This window comes from Panthera tigris, chromosome C2 (genome assembly GCF_018350195.1).
Source record: "Panthera tigris isolate Pti1 chromosome C2, P.tigris_Pti1_mat1.1, whole genome shotgun sequence".
Taxonomy (NCBI): domain Eukaryota; kingdom Metazoa; phylum Chordata; class Mammalia; order Carnivora; family Felidae; genus Panthera; species Panthera tigris.
In genome coordinates, this window is record NC_056668.1 from 79,980,711 (window position 1) to 80,000,522 (window position 19,812).

Here is a 19,812-nt window from a genome sequence, read left to right on the forward strand (position 1 = left end):
TTTAGCTCCACCCTGTAGCCTGGAGGCGAGACTTGCAAGCGTCAGGGATGCAAGTCCCAGAGAACTCACCCTCACTGTCTCGGGGAGAGGTGAGGGTCTGGAAACAGCTGCCCACAGGCACCACCAGCAAGCCAGAATTAATCAGATCTACTACAGAAGAACAAGGAGAGAAACAAGCACAGTGTGCCAGAGAGGAACCAAGAACCAGGTGGGCAGAAAAAATATATAAGCCAAGCAAAAAAATTAAAAAAAAAAAACCCAAAACGCCTAAGAGTGTGTGTTCTGTGGAAGACTGTGATGAAAGCATGAGTAAAATAATGTGTTCAGAGGGAGCCCAACAACAAGAGGGTAAAGCAACAGAACTTCCAGAATATTGTTAAGTAGGAATGGAAACAGTAGTTGTCTTGTCTTGTCCCCAGTTTTGATAAGGACATATTTGGTGTCCATTATTTATTATAATGCTAGTCACTATTTAGAATTTGTTATGCTTTGGGGCGCCTGGGTGGCTCGGTCAGTTAAGCGTCCGACTTCAGCTCAGGTCATGATCTCACAGTAGGTGAGCTCGAACCCCACATCGGGCTCTGTGCCGACAGCTCAGAGCCTGGAGCCTGCTTCGGATTCTGTGTCTCCTCCTCTCTCTGCCTCTCCCCTGCTCACGCTGTGTCTCTCTCTGACTCTGAATAATAAATAAACATTAAGAAAAATTAGAATTTGGTACGCTTTATCATGGGAAGGATTCAGCATTCTATCTCCAATCCATAATGTGTTAGCAACAAATGGTTGAACACTGACTCAACCTATTTCAGCTGGCACAGACAAGTTATTTTGCAAGGTCCTGTTTCCCCTCGCACCACACTCACAAAGACCTTCAGTCCAGTCCTCAGAACTTGTCCACCTGAATGAGGAGCGAGACATTTCATCGTATTTCCATTTAGCAACCAGACTTTCTGTCAGACAGCAAACTTAATGACTCATTTTACAAAGGCAAGTTTTTCCACGACCAGTATTTACAAGATTGCTGACATTGGAGCTACAGGTTGTATTAATGCCCTGTCCCCCCAAATGTCTTGAAACTAGAAAGAAGGACAGGCTAGAGGGACTGGGATTTATTTTTTCTACACACATGAGCTTTGGAGCCAGGTAGCTCTGAGTACAAATCCTTGCTCTACAATTTACCCATCGTGATTTTGAACCACAACTTAGTTTCTTCGAGCACCCATGTTCTCACGTCACAGGTGGGTCTATGGATATATAATTTACAAGGGGTTGTAAGAATTAAATACAATAATGCATTTTAAACAGGTACCTCAAAACGGTTCTTTATATCATTTTCAATTTTTTTTTAACGTTTATTTATTTTTGAGATGAGAGAGACAGAGCATGAACGGGGGAGGGTCAGAGAGAGAGAGGGAGACACAGAATCGGAAGCAGGCTCCAGGCTCTGAGCTGTCAGCACAGAGCCCGACGCGGGGCTTGAACTCACGAACTGCGAGATCATGACCTGAGCCGAAGTCGGACACTTAACCGACTGAGCCACCCAGGTGCCCCTTTATATCATTTTCAATGCTATTATTTAAAAAAAAAATTATTATGTGCCTGGCACATCACAGAAACTCAATAAATATTTACTGAATGAATAAATGATCTCTATAAAAAATTCAGAGATGAAACAGAAAGTCTAAGCCCACAAGAGATTTACCAGCTAGGAAATTAATTGCAAATAAAATAAATCTAGATGAAACTGGAGTTCTAGGTTTGATTTCATGGGGCTTAGCAACTTAATTCTTTTTTTTTCTGAAAAAAAAATTATTTTAAATTCCAGTCTAATGACGGAATTCTGTTACCTTTTTTTTTTTTTAATCTTTATTCATTTTTGAGACAGAGAGAGACAGAGCATGAATGGGGGAAGGTCAGAGAGAAAGGGAGACACAGAATCTGAAACAGGCTCCAGGCTCTGAGCTGTCAGCACAGAGCCCGACGCGGGGCTCGAACTCACGGACTGCGAGATCATGACCTGAGCCGAAGTCAGCCGCCTAACCGACTGAGCCACCCAGGCGCCCCATGTTACCTTTTTACTAAATATTCTTCCTAACTAGATCTCAGCCTGGTTCCTGAGTCACAAACTAATTTCTGACCCCTTGTATTCTTTGGATGCAAATACAGTAGAACCTTAGTTTGCAAGCATAATTATTTCCAGAAACATGCTTGCAATCCAAAGCACTGTATATCAAAGCGAATTTCCCCATAAGAAAAAATGGAAATTCAGATGATTTGTTCCACAACCCCAAAAAAATTCATATAAAAATGATTACAATACTGTAAAACAAAATCACAAAGAAAATACAAAACATAAAGAAAAATAAATTAACCAGCCCTTACCTTTGAAAATCTTCGTGGCCTGTGTGAGGAAGATGAGAGAAAGGAGGGTTATTGTGTAGGACGACTTTCACTGTCGCTAACGGAATCACTGCTATCTATTGGCTCAGTGGAATCTTTTTCTTTTGTTCAACTTTAACAAGAAACCTACCTAATGACCTAGAATGAAGCAAAGCATTCCTAAGCTTACTTTTGTATGGAAAAGCAAAGGTCTGTCCATAGGCGCTTTGAAATGACAAAAAATACACTAGGGCCAGTTGTAGGCACCTTCCAACCTTCTGAAAAATCACTGATTTCTGCCAAACACCATGGCCTGAGACTAAGCATCTGAGCATGGGAGACAATCACCCACAATCCCACAGAGAGAGAGAGACAGAGACAGAGAGAGAGGAACCATTGGCTCAGTTGTGATCATGCGACATTCGGCGTCATGTACTATTCTTCTTGCAAGACATCGCTCATTTATCAAGTTAAAATTTATTAGCAGTGTTTGCTCGTCTTGCAGAACACTCATAGAACAAGTTACTCGCAATCCAAGGTTTTACTGTAACAGAAATCAACTCAAGCTGGCTTAAGTTAAAAGGAGAAATTGTACAAAAATCTAGGAACTGGTTCTCGGGGGACCCACGGGCAGCGATACAGCTGTGTCAAGAAGGAATGGAAACAAAAAGGGGAAAGCTTCTGGGAACTAGAATGCTCTCACTCTCCCTCCAACTTTCAGTTCTATTTCTTTCTTTCTTTTTTTTTTTTTAAGTTGGTTTATTTACTTTGAGAGAAAGTGAGTATAAGGGGGGGAGGAGTAAAGAGAAGGAGAGAGAGAATCTCAAGCAGGCTCCGCGTCATCCGCGCACAGCCTGATGCGGAGCTCAAACTCACAAACCGTGAGGTCATGACCTGATCTGAAAGCAAGGGTCAGACGCTTAACTGACTGTGTCACCCAGGCATCCCTTCAGTTCTGTTCCTAAGACTGGTTCTTTCACCAAGATGAACCTCTTCTCTCTCTAGACCGTCTGGCAGAAGGTAGCCACCCATGAGCCTTGAATCTTCGTGTTTGGCATATATCCTCATTCATATTCCTGAGGGAAATTGGGTTGGCCTGGCTTAGATCAAGCACCTGCCCTGGTTCATTCAACAGCCTCTAGGACAAAGAGATCAGAATGGAACACAGAATGGACCACCTTCACTGCTTGAACTGAAGTACCAGGGGTAGGGAGGGTGGGGGGGTGGGGGGGTGGGGGGGGGAGGGGTGTGGTGGGGAGGGGGCACCAGGGAGAAATGGCAGGACATCCAGTAGATGTCCACCACACGTAGCCCTTACCACACACTGACCCTGAGCCTGTTCACAGCCCTGACTCTAACCACGGACTGAACTGCCCACTAAGACTTCATCTTGGCCCAGGGACTCCACTTACACTGACCTTGTAAAACACACATAACTGATAAACTGAAGAGATCTCACTTCACTTCCTTTTGGGAAAATGTGGTTTTTGTTCAAAGGGCATGTGAATTTTTTTCTCTCTTTTTTTTCTTTATTAGAGAGAGACAGAAAGAGAAAGAGAGCAGGGGAGGGGCAGAGAGAGAGGGAAAGGGAGAATCCTAAGCAGGCTCTGTGCTGTCAGCACAGAGCCTGACATGGGGCTTGAACTCATGAGCCATGAGATCCTGACCTGAGCTGAAATCCAGAGTCAGACACTTAACTGACGGAGCCACCCAGGTGCCCCAGACATGTGAATTTTGTTCAAACTCATGTTTACTTACTATAAAATACCCGAGTGAGAACTAAAAGGTTAAAGGAAAAAAAATCTAATTCTTTCAAAACATTCTTCAAAACCTGGATATTTCTAGAAATTCCTGAGTAAAACACTAGATGAACAAAATTTCTGAATTTGGAGGTTACTATTTCCAGTTTGGTCCCTGTGGGTGGGGTCACGCTGACTTTTTTAGTCTCTGCACAGGGTGTAATATATTCTCAACAACCAGTCCGGGCACAGTAAAATTCAGAGGCTGGGATAAGTCAAGACCTTACTTGGCTCCAGCCTCCCTTAGTGGAGGAGGACTTTTAATAGCAAAAGTTTTAACATTGTAATGTTTCAATGTATATAGATGTAATATACATAGAGACCACAATGTAAAGAGATCCGGACAAAGAACGCTATTTGATTATAAGCATCTATATTTTATTTAAATTTTTTTTCAACGTTTTTTATTTATTTTTGGGACAGAGAGAGACAGAGCATGAACGGGGGAGGGGCAGAGAGAGAGGGAGACACAGAATCGGAAACAGGCTCCAGGCTCCGAGCCATCAGCCCAGAGCCTGACGCGGGGCTCGAACTCACAGACCGCGAGATCGTGACCTGGCTGAAGTCGGACGCTTAACCGACTGCGCCACCCAGGTGCCCCATAAGCATCTATATTTTATTTGAAGTGCTAAAATATTAATTCTAACTATACTGTGAAAAGTTAGGCATATACATTGTATTCCTAGAACAACTACTAAAAAATACCACCAACACATAGACAAAAATCCAATAAATAAATTAAGATGAAATACTATGAAATATTCAACCAATCCACAAGAAGTCAGGAAAGAGAATAAAATGGGAGGCAAACAGAAAACAAAATGGTAGCCTTAAATCCAACCATAACAACTCTTGTATTCAATATGAATTGTCTAAAACACCAATTAAAAGAGAAGGTTTTCAGATGGGATAAAAAAACAAGACCCAATCACAAGCAGTCTATAAGAAAATACATCTTAAGTACAATAATACAATTGACCCTTGAACAACATGGGTTTTATTTTTACTTTTTTAAAGTTCATGTATTTATTTTGAGAGAGAGTGTGTGGGGGGGGGGGGGTTGTGGGGGAGGGAAGGGCAGAGAGAGAAGGAGAGAGAGAGAATCCCAAGCAGGCTCTGCACTGCCAGGGCAGAGCCCAACGCAGGACCTGAACCTGTGAACCATGAGATCATGACGTGAGCCAAAAACAAGAGTTGGACGCTTAACCAACTGAGCCACCCAGGCACCCCAGAACAACATGGGTTTTAGTTGCATGGGTCCACTAACACACAGATTCCTTTTCAATAAATACACATACAATAATGTAAATGTATTTTCTCTTCCTTATAATTTTCTTAATAACATGTTCTTTTTTCTAGCTCACTTTATTGTAAGAATACAGCATATCATACCTATAATATACAGGACACATGTTAGTCGACTATTTGTGTTGTCATTAAGGCTTCTGGTCAATAGTAGACAAGTTTTTGGAGAGTCAGGTTTACACACAGATTTTTTTTACTATGTGGAGGGTTGGTACCCCTAAACCCCGCACTGTTCAAGAGTCAACCGCATAGATTTAAAGCAACATGATGGAAGAAGATATGCCACGCAAACAGCAATCAAAAGAAAGCTAGAGTGCCTATATAAATTCCAGACAAAATAGACCTCAGAATAGGGAAAATCACCGGAGATAAATAAAGGCGTTATATAATGATAAAAAGTAAACTCGCCGAGAAGACATAATATTAAATGAGTATGTACTTAATAGGAGAACTCCAAAATACATAAAGCAAAAGCCGGCAGAACTGAAGAGAAATAAACAAACCCATAAGTATTATTTGAAGATATGATGGGGCCATGAAGATAACACAGGACTACTAATCCTAAAATATTGGCCACAACTTCTCTCAGGAGGTATTGGGCAGATTGGCTCTGTTTCCACAAAGAACTAACCCTGCTCCAGGGAGCTTACGGTGAGTGTGGCACTATGTCCAGTGCTGTGAAGAAGCCACCTTACCCAGATGTGGGACTGTGAGCATGGCCAGACATTAGCTACTTGTTGAAATTTTAGGGAAAACCGATAGTAATTTTCCAGCAATATCTCCCTGAGAAACCTAAGAAAATTCAAACATGCCACTGAGAGTTTATTGTGGGCAGGTGTTTTTGCAATTCATCATCCACTCTCCCACTTCTGGTAACTGTCTCCTGTTTTGCTTTAGAGAAAATACCCTTTCTTCAGCTTGAGCCATAATCAACTTATGTCAATAAATATAGTCCATCCTCCTGAGCGAAATAATTGGTCATAGATGGGCATACAATGTAGCCAGAGCCAATGGCGTGCAAAGACATAGTTGCTGGGGCTTCTGGAAAAGAGAACTTCCACTCTCCTCCTTGGGAACCACCAGAAAAGAGGATATCCCTTTAGCCAGATGGTGGGATGGGAGGGTGCCAGAGCTGGCACGCTACCAGTCAGTCTTTTGTTTTTTTTTAAGTCTCTCTCTCTCTCTTTTGAGAGTGAGAGACAGAGCGTGTGCACGCAGAGAAAGGGCAGAGGGAGAGGGAGAGAGAGAATCCCAAGCAGGCTCTACACTCAGCACAGAGACCAAAGCGGGGCTCAACCCCATGACCCTGGGATCATGACCTGAGCCAAAATCAAGAGTCAGACGCTCATCCTACTGAGCCACCCAGGCAACCCTACCAGTCAGTCTTTTGATATCCTGAGGAAAAGTCTAGAAGTATATGGTGTAGAGCCTGGGTGTTAAGCCTACACTGCTGAAGGCAGAGTAGAAGAACAGATAGAAAAAGGTCTTTGATATCACTTGAGCCTCTGGTTTAAGCCTTGCCTCATGACAGAGCAGCTGCTCTGGTATTTTCCATCGTGCAAGGGAATCTTTTTTTTTTTTTTTTCCTCTCAAGTTACAGTTGGGTTTTCTGTCGTTCATAACATGGAGTCCTCACACACAGTTTACTCCTTCCTCTCTAAACCCCATGTCTTTCGTGGGACTCAAGTGCTTCTACTTTTAATGCTGAAGAGTACCTTTACTTGTAGACAATGATAGTATGCAAACATTTTAAAAGACAGGGCTTTGCATGTAGAAATAATAATGGCTTCATGATTAGCAATACACATGCAAAAGGGAATCATTCAGAATTTAAAACTGTAAGCAACAAAACCATTTCCCCTTTCTGTTTATAAAGAACGCTGTTATTGACTCTACTTTTGCTAAAAACTCTGAAAAGCTTTATTCAAGCTATTGTCTCCTGGGAAGATATGTACCACGATCAATCACTTGTTTTCTTTTTTTGGAATATTTTGACAATTAAAATTGTGTATATTTAGATGTATAATGTGATGATTTGCTATAGATAAAAATGGTGAAATGATCACCACAATCAAGTTAATTACCATGCCCATCACCTCAGATAGTTCTTTTTTTTTTCTTTTTTTTCCCTTCTTTTCTTCTTTGTTTAACACTTAAAGAACAAGAATAGATTCAGAAGGTCCAGGTCTTGCCAGACCCTGTTGGTGCTGAAGGAAAGAATGGTTTCCAAATTCCTTTGTGTGTTTTGCATTGTGGACGGAAGCTACTTCCTTGAGGGAAAATTCTTTAAGTATTCTGGAAAACAGTCATCCCAAACCTCAGTAGAAAAGAGTCTAACTATCCAGTGGAACAAGGATTAGGTGCTTAAATTCAGGGAGTTCCTAAAATGAAAATGTTTTCATAGATCAGGTTTAGTTATATGGAGAGACTGAACTGGAGATAATTCTGCATAGGGATGAGATTCCAAAGGTTGGTCTTCATGAGGCATTTATCAAGGACCTGCAAAGGGACTCGGTGGTGAGGGAAGCTCAGTTCTTTCCCATCAGTCATCCCTGGCCTGGAGGAAGGATGTCTTTCACATTCAGGACTCTCATCTAGCATAACATATAGCGGGGCATAGGGGCACAGTGTGTGCGGAAGGTTTGCAGGAAAGAGCGAGCCCATCAGAGAAGCTTCCTGGCTAGGTGGCTCTGAGGAACAGGGAGGATTTCAGCCTGTGGAGATCGAAGTCACTTTCTGAGCTAGAGAGAAGAGCATGAGGAAAGACACAGAGAAGCCAAAGTACAGTCAGTCAGGGGCCATTAGTAGTCCAGTTGGGATGGGACATAGCCATAGAATCAACTTCTCTGACGCAGCTCTACCGGGGAAAGGCATAACTCACCATGAAAGCCAACTCGGAGGCCCTCAGATGAGCTGGGTGATTGACTCCTTACCAACACTCCCAAGAGGCCGTGTACTCCTAAGCAAGGGCAGGGTCTAGGGGAGAAGGTCTCTAGACCTGGGTTTGATTTCGAACTCTGCCACCTAATACCTGTGTCACCTTAGGCAGTCACTCTCAGGCTCAGAACCCAAGTGCGAAAAGAGGAGAATAATATGTTTCCTGTGTACCTCGCAGGATTGGCATGAATGTGAGGAAAAACAATAGACACAGAATAACACTGTGAAATACTTTATGGTAGTCAGGTATCTTGCCATGTGTGCAAAGCACCCCAGGAAATGTTTTTAACCTTTCATTGCTACTACATAGCAGATCCTTGAGGCCAGGGACCATGTCTTCTTCAGGAACATAGTATATAATTTTTTTTAAAGGACTTGATGAATGAATGAGTAAATGAATGAATAATGTTCAGAGCCCTCCAACTAGGTAGTAAAATTAATCTCCTAACTACACTGAGAACCTGTAGACTGTTCTTTCACTTTTGGTTGTCTGGCCCAGTGGAGGTTCTAAGTTAGTTGTGATCAAACGGTGTCATAGTAGAGAAGGAAGCCTGTAAAGGTGGAGTCATTGACGTTATCTGCATAGAGCCCATTAGAGTCCCCATCCCCATACACCTGGAGCCAGACTTCATCGCCCATCTCCAGATGGAGGAGCACAGAGCCAGAGGCCTGGTCCACATTCTTCTCCTGGTACTGGTCGTAGGTGAAGAGCATCGCCTTGTCTCTCTTGTAGAGACTGACCTTGACGTCCTTCAAGTAGACTGTGATGTGGTAGGAGAAGTAGTATAGCCCGGGAATGTTGCAGTGGAATTTTCCAGTGGTAACATCATAGTGGTTTTGCTGATTGTAGAAGATTTTGGTAAAGCGAATGGGAACATTGGGGACTGTGACCCGGCTCTCCAATCCCACACTGAACGCTGAGCGGTATACGTAGGCACTTTCTCCAGGTTCTCCTTTCCTGCCTGGGATTCCTGGAAAACCTCGGGGACCTTCAATCCCAGTTACTCCAGTTTCACCAGTGTCACCCTTAGGACCAACAAGACCTAGAGAACGAGAAGACTTCAGTGACCACAGAAACAGAACTCCTGCCTAGGTTAGTTCTAACCTAAAACACCGTCCTTATCTCCCTTACCCACAACTTGCCCGACGAGCAGAGATGGGGGCTCCCAAAGAGGTGAGTTATACCTTCTCCTTCTACATCCCACAGCAGGCTCCCGTTAATTCATCTCCAACCTCATTCCCTATAAGTCTCCATCATAGACCCTCCACCCTGCCAGCCCTTCACATGTTGGCTCAACCAACCATACTTCTATCCCCTCTGTCTGGAATGCCCTCTCTCTAGTCTGTCTACCCATCCTTTAAGGCCTGGCTCCAGTCCCACCTCCTTCTTAAAGCCTTCATTGTTAATAATCCGGATCTGCATTGAGAGCATTTTGTCTCGGTTCCGTACTTCAGGCATTAGTCCACATTCAACTTGGCATATTTGGAATAGGCTTTCTCTTAGTAATCCTTAACAGCTTTGTGCATTAGACTTACGTCCTTAATCAGACCAAGAGTTCCCCAAGAGCAGGACCGTGAGCTGTAAGAGTGTGCATTATGTGTGAATGCCCCTGGGTGGAATGGGAAGTTAGCGGAAATGAAGGGTAACATGAATGTGAACAGATTGGGCATAGTGATGGATGAGGTGGGGATGGGAAAAGGTACAGAGAACGTGATGTGGCTAGAGCAGAGTTGAGCGTACTAGTTTTACAGGTACCACCTATTCTCAGAGGCGAACCCAAATCCATTTCGGGTTGCTTGTGGGTCACAGAAAACAAATTCGCTTCCTCCCTGTGTCTAGGCCTTAGTCAATAGCTAATGCCTCTTCCACTCCACAGAAGTCTATGACAATGGAAGCCGAAAACCTTGTTCTTACCTGGATCTCCTTTCTCACCCTTTTCACCCGAGGTGCCATCTCTACCATCCCGGCCTGGGGTCCCATTGTGGCCGGGATGCCCCGGGATGCCTGCCATCCAACCTGTGCAGGCCCCTTTTGGCAGGGGAACCACGACGCCAGGCCCTTCTGTCTCGGACTCCTGGCCGCGAATGGGCAGGACCAGTAGCAATAGAACAGCTCGTAGCAACAGCATCCTGAGCCCTGGAACCCAGATCCGCACCGTCAGCCCTGCGAGCAGACCCCACACAGCACACCCCGTCAGGACCTATGCAAGACCAGGGCCATCTCAGCAGCACCCACTTCTGAGACCTGCTCTCTGAACACTCACCTCTTCCGGAAGACTGTTCTAACAATTTCCACCCACCTTGATCTCTTTCTGCCCTGAAATTTGTAATACTTAGCATTATTCTTTGTGTATGATCTCCTTTCCTCAACAGATCGTGAGTTCAGTGAGGGCAGGACAACACTTTTCCAATTACCTCATGTCTGAGCACAGGACCAGCCTCCTTAGATCGAATTCCAAGAGTCCATTTGTCAAGAATCTATCCCTTGAATTTTCCAAGGATGATTGCTCAGATCCTCTCCTTCAACTCTAACCAATATCTCTCTCTCTCTGCCTCCTTTTATCTTCTCTACTTCCCTCTCCTTCATTTCTATGTCTGTTCTTCCTTCTTTCTCTTTCATTCTTTCTTCCTCTCCCCATTTCCTAGATCACATGATAGACCATTTGGGTATTGCACACACACACACACACACACACACACACATACATACACATGAGTGCACACACGTATACACACACTCACACAAGGCACACACACACAGCCTTTCCCTGAGTCAGACAACCAGAGACACACTGTCCCATGAGGATATGCACTGACTCTGCCTGGGTCACACTTAGCAGCACTTCCTTACCTCCCTGATCCCTATGCAGACACAGTGGGGATGTCTTCTTTTTCAGGAAATCCTCCCTCCCCAATCTGGGTTGTTTGCTCCTCCTTTGCACACCCCCAGTGCCCTCACTTACCTCTAACATTGCATTTCCTGCACTACACTGTAATTGCTGATTTGCTCATTCATTTCTCCCATTAAACCACAGGTACCAGGGATGAAGACTGACATACTACCAGCACAGAGTAGGGACTAAATAAATACTTTCTGAGGAAGAAAAGAAAGGGCAAGAGAGCCAGAGAGAGGAGGGAAGGAGGTAGGAAGAGGGAAAGAAGGATGGAGAGCGGAGTGGATTTTAAATGTGTATTCTGGGAGCCCTAGCAAAAAGTTCAAGTGGTACAGGTGGCCGGGGACACCTTCCCAGAACCGTTCCTTCATATCCCCCTCCTAGAAGATGATACTCGTCCCTTCCCAGTTTCTGCCTCTGATATCAGAGTGATCTTAGTCCCCTGCCTCTGATAGCCAGCTTCTTGGTCTTCTCAACCTTCTCTCACCAAGGAGTCAAGAGAAAGCACCACAGAAAGGAAAAAGGATCCTGGATCACAGTCATTACTAAAACCCTCTGTGGAGTGTGAAAGGTGCCTAATCCCAAGAACATGCTTCTAAGTTAAACACAGCCTGTGTGTATTTTTCTACTCCGAGCACTCACTATTTTTCATCAATATGCTTATCTCTCAAGGGTTATGCAACGTCTCCAGAATTGGGTTTGGTTTCAGGAAAGAGTTCCTCCATGAGGGATGCAGGAAAGACCCTGATTGGCAATTTTACCCCCAAAGAGGTGCATGGCGTCTAGAATCCCATTTCTATGTCCCATCACCTGGGGTCTATAGTGCCCTCTCAATGTGATACAACCAACCCATCATTCATTCATATATATTCATTTTTCATAGATAGAGAGAGAGATATGGATGTAGGTGTAGATATGGACACACACATGTATTCACTAAAACTAATAACATAAACATCTTGGAAACCACAGAAAACAAAAGGATCCCCAGTCCCAAGACTTTCTCTGTTTATTTTTAAACATAATGAAAAATGTACTTTGCGCAGAAATTCATTCCCAATTTTTGCCTTGTTATTTTCTAGTTCACATAATCATCATTTTAACGGTGTATGTGCTCCTTCCTCAAGTGGATATAGCCAACTATACGGAACCATTTCCATTGTGTTCAACTTTTAGCTTACTTCCATTTTAAAGTATTATTTTAAAATCCATAACTAATATCCTTGGTCATGGAGCTTATCCACAACTCATATTCTGTCATGACATATTCTCAGAAGTAATATTAGCGGACCAAAAGGTATGAACATTTTTAAGGCTCTTGATGCATATTTCCAAATTGCAGTTTGTTATACTGTTACTAGGTCGTGTGTTAGTGTGTGTATAAGAGAGCCTATTAACTACTCTCACCAGCAAAATTTTTAAAAGCCTATTTTTGTTGTTGTTAGTTTAGGGAACAAAAGAAATGGTACCTGGCTACTTCGATCATTAGTGAGTTGCACATTTTATCAAAGTCCTGTTTTCTAACTTAATTTCCTACCCTAATTTAATTTCTTTATTCATTATACAATCTGTTAGTGGTTTTTGTCACTTAATTTATTAGGGACACAATGTGCTTTTTAAAAAAAAATTTTTAATGTTTATTTATTTTTGAGAGAGAGAGAGACAGAGAGACAGAGAGTGAGCAGGGGAGGGGCAGACAGAGAGGGAGACACAGAATCCAAAGCAGGCTCCGGGCTCCGAGTTGTCAGCACAGAGCCCGACGCGGGGCTCGAACTCACAAACTGCGAGATCATGACCTGAGTCAAAGTCAGACACACAACCGAATGAGCCACCCAGGCGCCCCATGTGCTTTTGAATCAATTTGTGTGAGCTCTTTACGCCAACACTTTATCGTATATGCCATGACTATTTTCTTAAGTGATTATTCTGTAGATTATTCTTCTGTTTATCCTGATTTTGAAGTGGCAGAAGTCTTAGTTTTTAGAGTCAACTCTGCTGATATTTTTCTTTGCCTCTAAGTTTTAAACAGTTCTCAGCTATTCTATGTTTTGGTAAATATTCTATTTTTTTACCCTCTGATGTTTGATATATTTTAAATTTCACTCTTTAATTCATCTTCAATATTTTGTTTTGGTGTAAGCTGTGATCTAAAATACTCAAATGATTTCTCCCTATTTGAAGACTGGCTGTTTAAAGACACTTTCAGTTCATCTTCTCCCTCTCTATTGAGCTGATAGATCATTTAGCAAAGAACAAATATGATCTTATAAATAACGTGAGAATTGAGAATGAGGTAGACTGATAGAAGGAGGGGTAGAAACTGAGGAAACATGGCAGCTGAGGCAGAAAGGACTGGACAGACTCTGTCCCCTCCGCAGTGGTGGTGAATCTCTAGCCAAGGCTCACTCTTTCCATCTACATGTACCGTTGTCGCCCTCTACTGATTTCAAGGGCTCAGGAGGGCGTAGTCCATAGCTCCTGAAAATAAAATGAGACACAGCATGGGCTTGGCTTGCCCCACAATAAGAAGAAAGAGGTGAGTGAGATTAGAAGCCAAGGAGGAGAGGCCAGCCAAGCCCCTTTTGTGTTTAGGAAGAATGCTTGTTCTGAGGCTTTGAAGACTTCATATGCATTGGAAATTTCTCACTATTTGTCACCTTCATTCTTTCTCCTTCTGGGCTTAGCATTACAAGTCCCAAGAAGACCTCTGAGAGGTTCTGTGCTTGCTTTCTCCAGAAATGAGGAGGGCAGAATCTATGAGGCTGTGTCCTTTTCCACAGGGAGATGGGAAGAGAGAATCCAGAATGCGAAAATTGGTGGGGGCAGCTATGGAAAGACCCAAAGATAAAAGGAGATTGGGGGCTGTCTCCAAACTGTTGGGGGGAGTGTGATGTAAGAAGGCTCTGGGTTCTCTGGTTCCTCCTCCTCTTTGAAAAATCAAGATTCTATTCTCCCAGCCTTACGGAAGGCTTTCAGCCCTCAACACTTTGGCGTTATGGACAGATTTTTCCACTAACAGTGACAACCAGTCTGGGTTCCATGACAGTGGCATGGGGTGGAGGAGGTACTGAAAAAAGGGGTGGGGTGGGGCACCTGGGTGGCTCAGTTGGTTGGGCCTCCGACTTCAACTCAGGTCACGATCTCGCGGCTTGTGAGTTCAAGCCCCGCGTCGGGCTCTGTGCTGACAGCTCAGAGCCTGGAGCCTGCTTTGGATACTGCATCTCCTCCTCTCTCTGCCCCTCCCATGCTCATGCTCTGTCTCTCAATAATAAATAAACATTAAAAAAAATTAAAAAGGGGGGTTGGGGTGAAGATGGGTGCACGATTCTAGGAATTTTCTTGTTCTAAGAACAGATTCTGGTTGCAGAAGAAAGTTGTCTTCTAACCTAGTTCTGAGTGGAAAAAGCGGCAATTGATAACAATTGAAGGCCAGTGCAGAAGTGTCTCTTAAAAAAATGTATTCCAAAATTATCTGTGTTCTTTGCTTAGATATGGCAATTGTTACGCTTTGATTTTGAGAGATTTCTATTTCTACAGCGGAGAACACTATTAAACGAAACTGTAATCTAAGACTCAATGGTGTCTGCAGAGAAAACTCTTATATGGATCATGAAGCTAATTCCCAAGCTACACTTGTAATTCTGTTTCTGTAGAACTCCATTTGTAAACTTCTTGCCTAAAATGTCTCATGTAATCTTCACAACCATTTTGAGAGATGGTGTGAAAGAGAAGGACATCACATGCTCTATGATCTGGTGCTTGGGTGAGAATAATTTGTTCTTACCTATAATGTGCTTCAGTCATGTATTTGTTGGAGGATTAAGAGGCGTAATCCATATAACATACTTAGAACAGGGCATGGCACATGTCAGTGCTTAATAAATGTTAGCTATGACTGTACCCATTTTAGAGATGAGGGAAGCGGATTCAGGAAAGTTAAGTGACTCACCCAAGAGCCTAGAGCTCTTAAACGAGGAGGAGCTGGGAATCAAATTCTGGTCTTCCAAAGCCCAAAAATAGAGTCTTAGGCATAGTTCAGAAGAGGAAAAAAAATGCATCAGGATTACACATCTGCCTTTTCATATTCCACTCCATGGGATGGGGGACATAAGAAAAAATAGAATGAAAAGCCCTCCAGGTTATGATGCAAGTGCTCTGGCTTCTCGTCTAGGCTCCACCGTTAACTCACTGGGTGACTTACTTATCTCCACCCCACCCCCAAATCTCATGTTCTTTGCCTCCAAATTATTAATGATATTATTAATGCTTATTAATGATATTAATCCTTACGCAACCTATTTCACAATCTTATTGTGAGAACCAGTTGATTAAAAGTCTGAAGCATTTTATAAACTTCCACACATATAAGTCAAGAGAAGGGAAACTAACAAATATTTATGGACCACCTGCTATGGACCACTGTACATCCACCTGCCCTTTAATCTTATTTCAGCCCTACTACTCCAGGAAGTAGGACTCAGTTTCCACACGACAAATCCTAGGACCAGAGAGGATTAATAACTTCTGCCCATGCATAACAAGGAAGAGTGTGGAGATGCACTTTAAAATCCAAAGGCCGAGTTCTTTCTACTGCACTGGCTCTCATGGTACACCGTGTATAGGCATGGATCCATTCATTCTTAGAATTATATGAAACCATAAGAGACTCTTAAAAACTGAGAATAGGGGCTCCTGGGTGGCTCAGTCGGTTAAGCGTCCGACTTCAGCTCAGGTCACGATCTCGCGGTCCGTGGGTTCGAGCCCCGCATCCGGCTCTGGGCTGATGGCTCAGAGCCTGGAGCCTGCTTCCGATTCTGTGTCTCCCTCTCTCTCTGCCCCTCCCCCGTTCATGCTCTGTCTCTCTCTGTCTCAAAAATAAATAAACGTTAAAAAAAATTTAATAAAAAAAAACTGAGAATAAACTGAGGGTTGATGGGGGGTGGGAGGGAGGGGAAGGTGGGTGATGGACATTGAGGAGGGGACCTGTTGGGATGAGCACTGGGTGTTGTATGGAAACCAATTTGACAATAAATTTAATATCAAAAAAATAATAATAATAAAATTAAATTAAAAAAAAAGAATTATATGAGGGATGGCCATGGTGTTCTCTGGATCCTAAAGGGCCATATTATGATCTCTCATTTTCAATGCTAAAATTTATAAGAAATTCCAGGACACCTGGGTGACTCAGTCAGTTAAGCGTCTGATTTCAACTCAGGTCATGATCTCACGATCTGTGAGTTCAAGCCTTGCATCAGGCTCTGTGCTGACAGCTCAGAGCCTGGAGCCTGCTTCGGATTCTGTGTCTCCCTCTCTCTCTCTGCCTCTCCCCCGCTCACACTCTGTCTCTCTCACTCTTAAAGGTGAATACATGTTAAAAAAAATTGTTTAATACATAGGAAGTTCCACTTTCACCTGCTGGAATTTCAGTAACAACAGCAGAATCCTACGAAATGCAGGACAGAGTCTCCTTTAGGGCTGGCAGGAAACAGAGCAGTATGGCGGGGGGGAAAGGTCAGCAAATCTGTGCCAACCCTTGCAGCAGGAAAGGGCATTAAAGCACAGATCACTCAGTCCCTGAGAGCCAAATGAACCCCAGAAATCATCTCACCCCTGCCCTGCTTCTACAAACAGGAGGTTAAGGAGAAAGCACTTATTAGATCCTTGTAGAGGCCAGCTCCCACACTAGCAGCTTTCACACATTATTTTATTTATTACTTATTTTAATTTTTACAAAAACTCCATGAAGTAAGGAAAATAATCCCAACTTTAGAGATGGGGAAACTGAGACATTAAGGACATGACCCCTGAGAGATTCCTGTTCTGACTTCCAAACCGGTAAGCTTCCCATCACATTACACTGCCTCTAAAAAGCCTCTCAGACTCAGCTTCAGAATCTACTGAATGCGATCAGGTAAGTGGAGGGACGTGAGAACACTTTGAAATTGGTCAAGGATACTTTGGAGTAGAAATTACATAAGGCACTTACAAACTTGATTTCTTGCAACCTTCCCCACGGCCCTGCTCTTGATTCTACTATAGAGAAGAATCTGAGACTTGAAGAGACCAAGATGTTGGCTTAAGATCACACAATTCTTAGTATCCAGGGCGGGGCGGCTGGGGAGGAAAAAAAATCATACAACTCTTGTGGGTTATATGCATTCGCCATTTTTAAAGGTTAAAGTGGTAGAATATTGGGAGTACCATTTCACATGGTACAACCTAATGATGAATGACAGAATCAGGAATCAACTCAGTTTGGTCTAGCTCCCAGGAGGATTACCTGAAAGCTTTCTTTCTTTTTTTTTTTTTCTTTTATTTGAGAGAGAGTATGAGCAGGAGAGAGAGAGAATCTTATCCTTTTAAAAATTTTTATTTATTTCTAAGAGATAGAAGGGGAGGGTCAGAGAGGGGGACAGAGAATCTGAAGCGAGTTCTGTGCTGACAGGAGACAGCTCAATGAGGAGCCTGAATTCACAAACGATGAGACCATGACCTGAGCCAAAGTCAGATGCTTAGCTGACTGAGCCACCAAGGCACCCCTTACCTGAAAGCTTTCACTCAACCCTAGGAGAGCTGTCAGCATTCCTATGCCCAACACACACACACACACACACACACACACACACACACACACACACATTCTCAAGAACTAGTAAAGCCGAAAATCCCTCCAATGCATTTTTAGAATCAGTCGCTCTCCACATGAAAAAAATCCTGACTGAAAATTTCTGCTCTCCAAAGCTTCTACCTTCTGACTTCAGCCAAGTCGGGCCACTAACCTCTTGGGTTGACAAGGAGTGGGTGGAAAGTCTGTCCCTGCAGCCACCTTAGAAAGGACAAGAAGCAAGTCCTGTGTCTCTCTCTAAAACTCCTCAAGAGTTAAGGAAGGAAGGCAACGAGGACTGCCAATCGAGCTGCAGGGCTCCATTTCTATCTCTCTGCTTCAAGAGCAAAGCTGACACCTTCATGCTCCTTTGGGCATGTTCTACCAGCATAAAGGGCTCCCCTGCTCCACTACCTTGTCTGGAGGAGCTGGCCTTACCCCTAGTGGAGGGAGTCACCAGGAGTGAGGTGGCTGCATTCCCTGTGAGGACTGGTCTGAAAACCAGAACCTCTCCAGACCAGGGATCCACATCCACTGACACAAGAGGGATGGCCTGATCTCTAAAATCCTTCCTGCTCTGACGTCTGCCTCCTACACTGAAAACAACCAGATGCCTCAGGCACAGCACTTGCTGGGGCCAGCAGGATCGGGTGTGGCAAAGGCCAAGCAGACCCATTGGTTTCGGCCAGAAAATGTCTTCTAAAAATAAGATTTTCCTAAGTTTTCAGTATATGCCAAGCTTGCATGACTTCATTTGAATGTCTCAATCGTCCTGTGAGATATCCCCACATCCCCATATTTACAGATTCCCTCAAATCCAGACCATGATTATGTCTCACTCATCTTTGCAAGTCTACCCAATGTCTGGCCTATAGAACTTTCTCAATCGATATTTGCTGAGAAGAGTCAAGTAGCAGAGCTGGGTTCCAGACTCAACCTGAGGTCAGAGCTCAGGCTATCCCCGAGCTGCCTACTTTCCTTGCCTACCCGGTCAAGCTGAGGAGTGCTTTATTTCCTTCTCTTCTTATTTAATTGAACTCTATCACTGGACCATCCCTCTTTCCTCATGGATCCCAACCTTTTCTCTGGGTAGGCATCTTGCCACAGAGTGAATTGGGCAAAATTCAAGATTTTCACCAGAGGAACAGCTCCTTTACTCTTGGAGCTGTGGGAGAATCAAGAAAGAAGCCCAAGGCCTGTCTGCCTCCACCAGTGCTGCCCTCACCAGAGTTTTGCCTGTACAAGAGAGCCTGGGCATACCCCAGCCAGAGGCTCCATTGCAAGGCAGCCATCCCCACCCCCGGCCTGGAACTGTGATCAACTTGATCTTACCCTCAGGTGTAGAATCAGACCCACAGACTGCAGTCAGGATGGAAGTGAGGAGATGGTCCAGCCTCAGCAGCCTGGTACTCATGGGGGCAGGCGGTCCCCACCCCACAGTTGTCTCTTCCCATTGGCTAACCCTGTAAGGGCCAGAGGCCAGTGGGAGGGCACCTTGCCCCTGGCAGCTGCCTCAGGTCTCCACTCTGGGGAACCTGTTGCAACCCCCCTTGGGCTTGGGAAGCCAAGTGGATCCACAGTCACAACATTCACATTCTCAGGTCTTGGCTCCTTTTTTTTTTTTTTTTTTTGGCTTCCTACAATAGCAGTAGAAGATGGGACAAGGGTCAAGACCGGAGAAAGGAAAGCAAGCTACAAGCTATCTCTCCATCTGTGGGAGAAACTTCCTCCTGTAAAATGAATTGCCCAGTGGTCCAGGGGACCTCCCTCTCCCCATAGCTTTGCCCTAATAAGTCAGGGACCCCGATTACCACCACCACACTCCTGCATCACTATGCATGATGAAGTGTGACATTTTGTGGTTCAGACACACCACTTCAGAAGGGAGAATGCT

General features: G+C 43.9%; 1 protein-coding gene across 1 annotated transcript; it reads right to left on the bottom strand.

The window, feature by feature from the left end:
- Positions 1 to 8,644: 8,644 nt before the first annotated feature.
- Positions 8,645 to 19,263, bottom strand: ADIPOQ (adiponectin, C1Q and collagen domain containing). Its single transcript, XM_007083590.3, has 3 exons — positions 19,251 to 19,263; positions 10,333 to 10,554; positions 8,645 to 9,460 (listed from the first exon to the last, which is right to left on the bottom strand). Exons 2-3 carry the CDS (start codon positions 10,544 to 10,546, stop codon positions 8,940 to 8,942), a joined length of 735 nt encoding a protein of 244 aa, XP_007083652.2. The 5' UTR covers positions 10,547 to 10,554; positions 19,251 to 19,263; the 3' UTR covers positions 8,645 to 8,939.
- Positions 19,264 to 19,812: the final 549 nt, after the last annotated feature.

Bases quoted from the DNA above. Each gene is read 5' to 3' on its own strand.
- ADIPOQ (XM_007083590.3), bottom strand. From the start codon at position 10,546: ATGCTGTTGCTACGAGCTGTTCTATTGCTACTGGTCCTGCCCATTCGC. The intron at 9,461-10,332 runs GTAAGAACAAGG...CTCGTTCTCTAG, and splicing joins GGGTGAGAAAGGAGATCCAG to GTCTTGTTGGTCCTAAGGGT.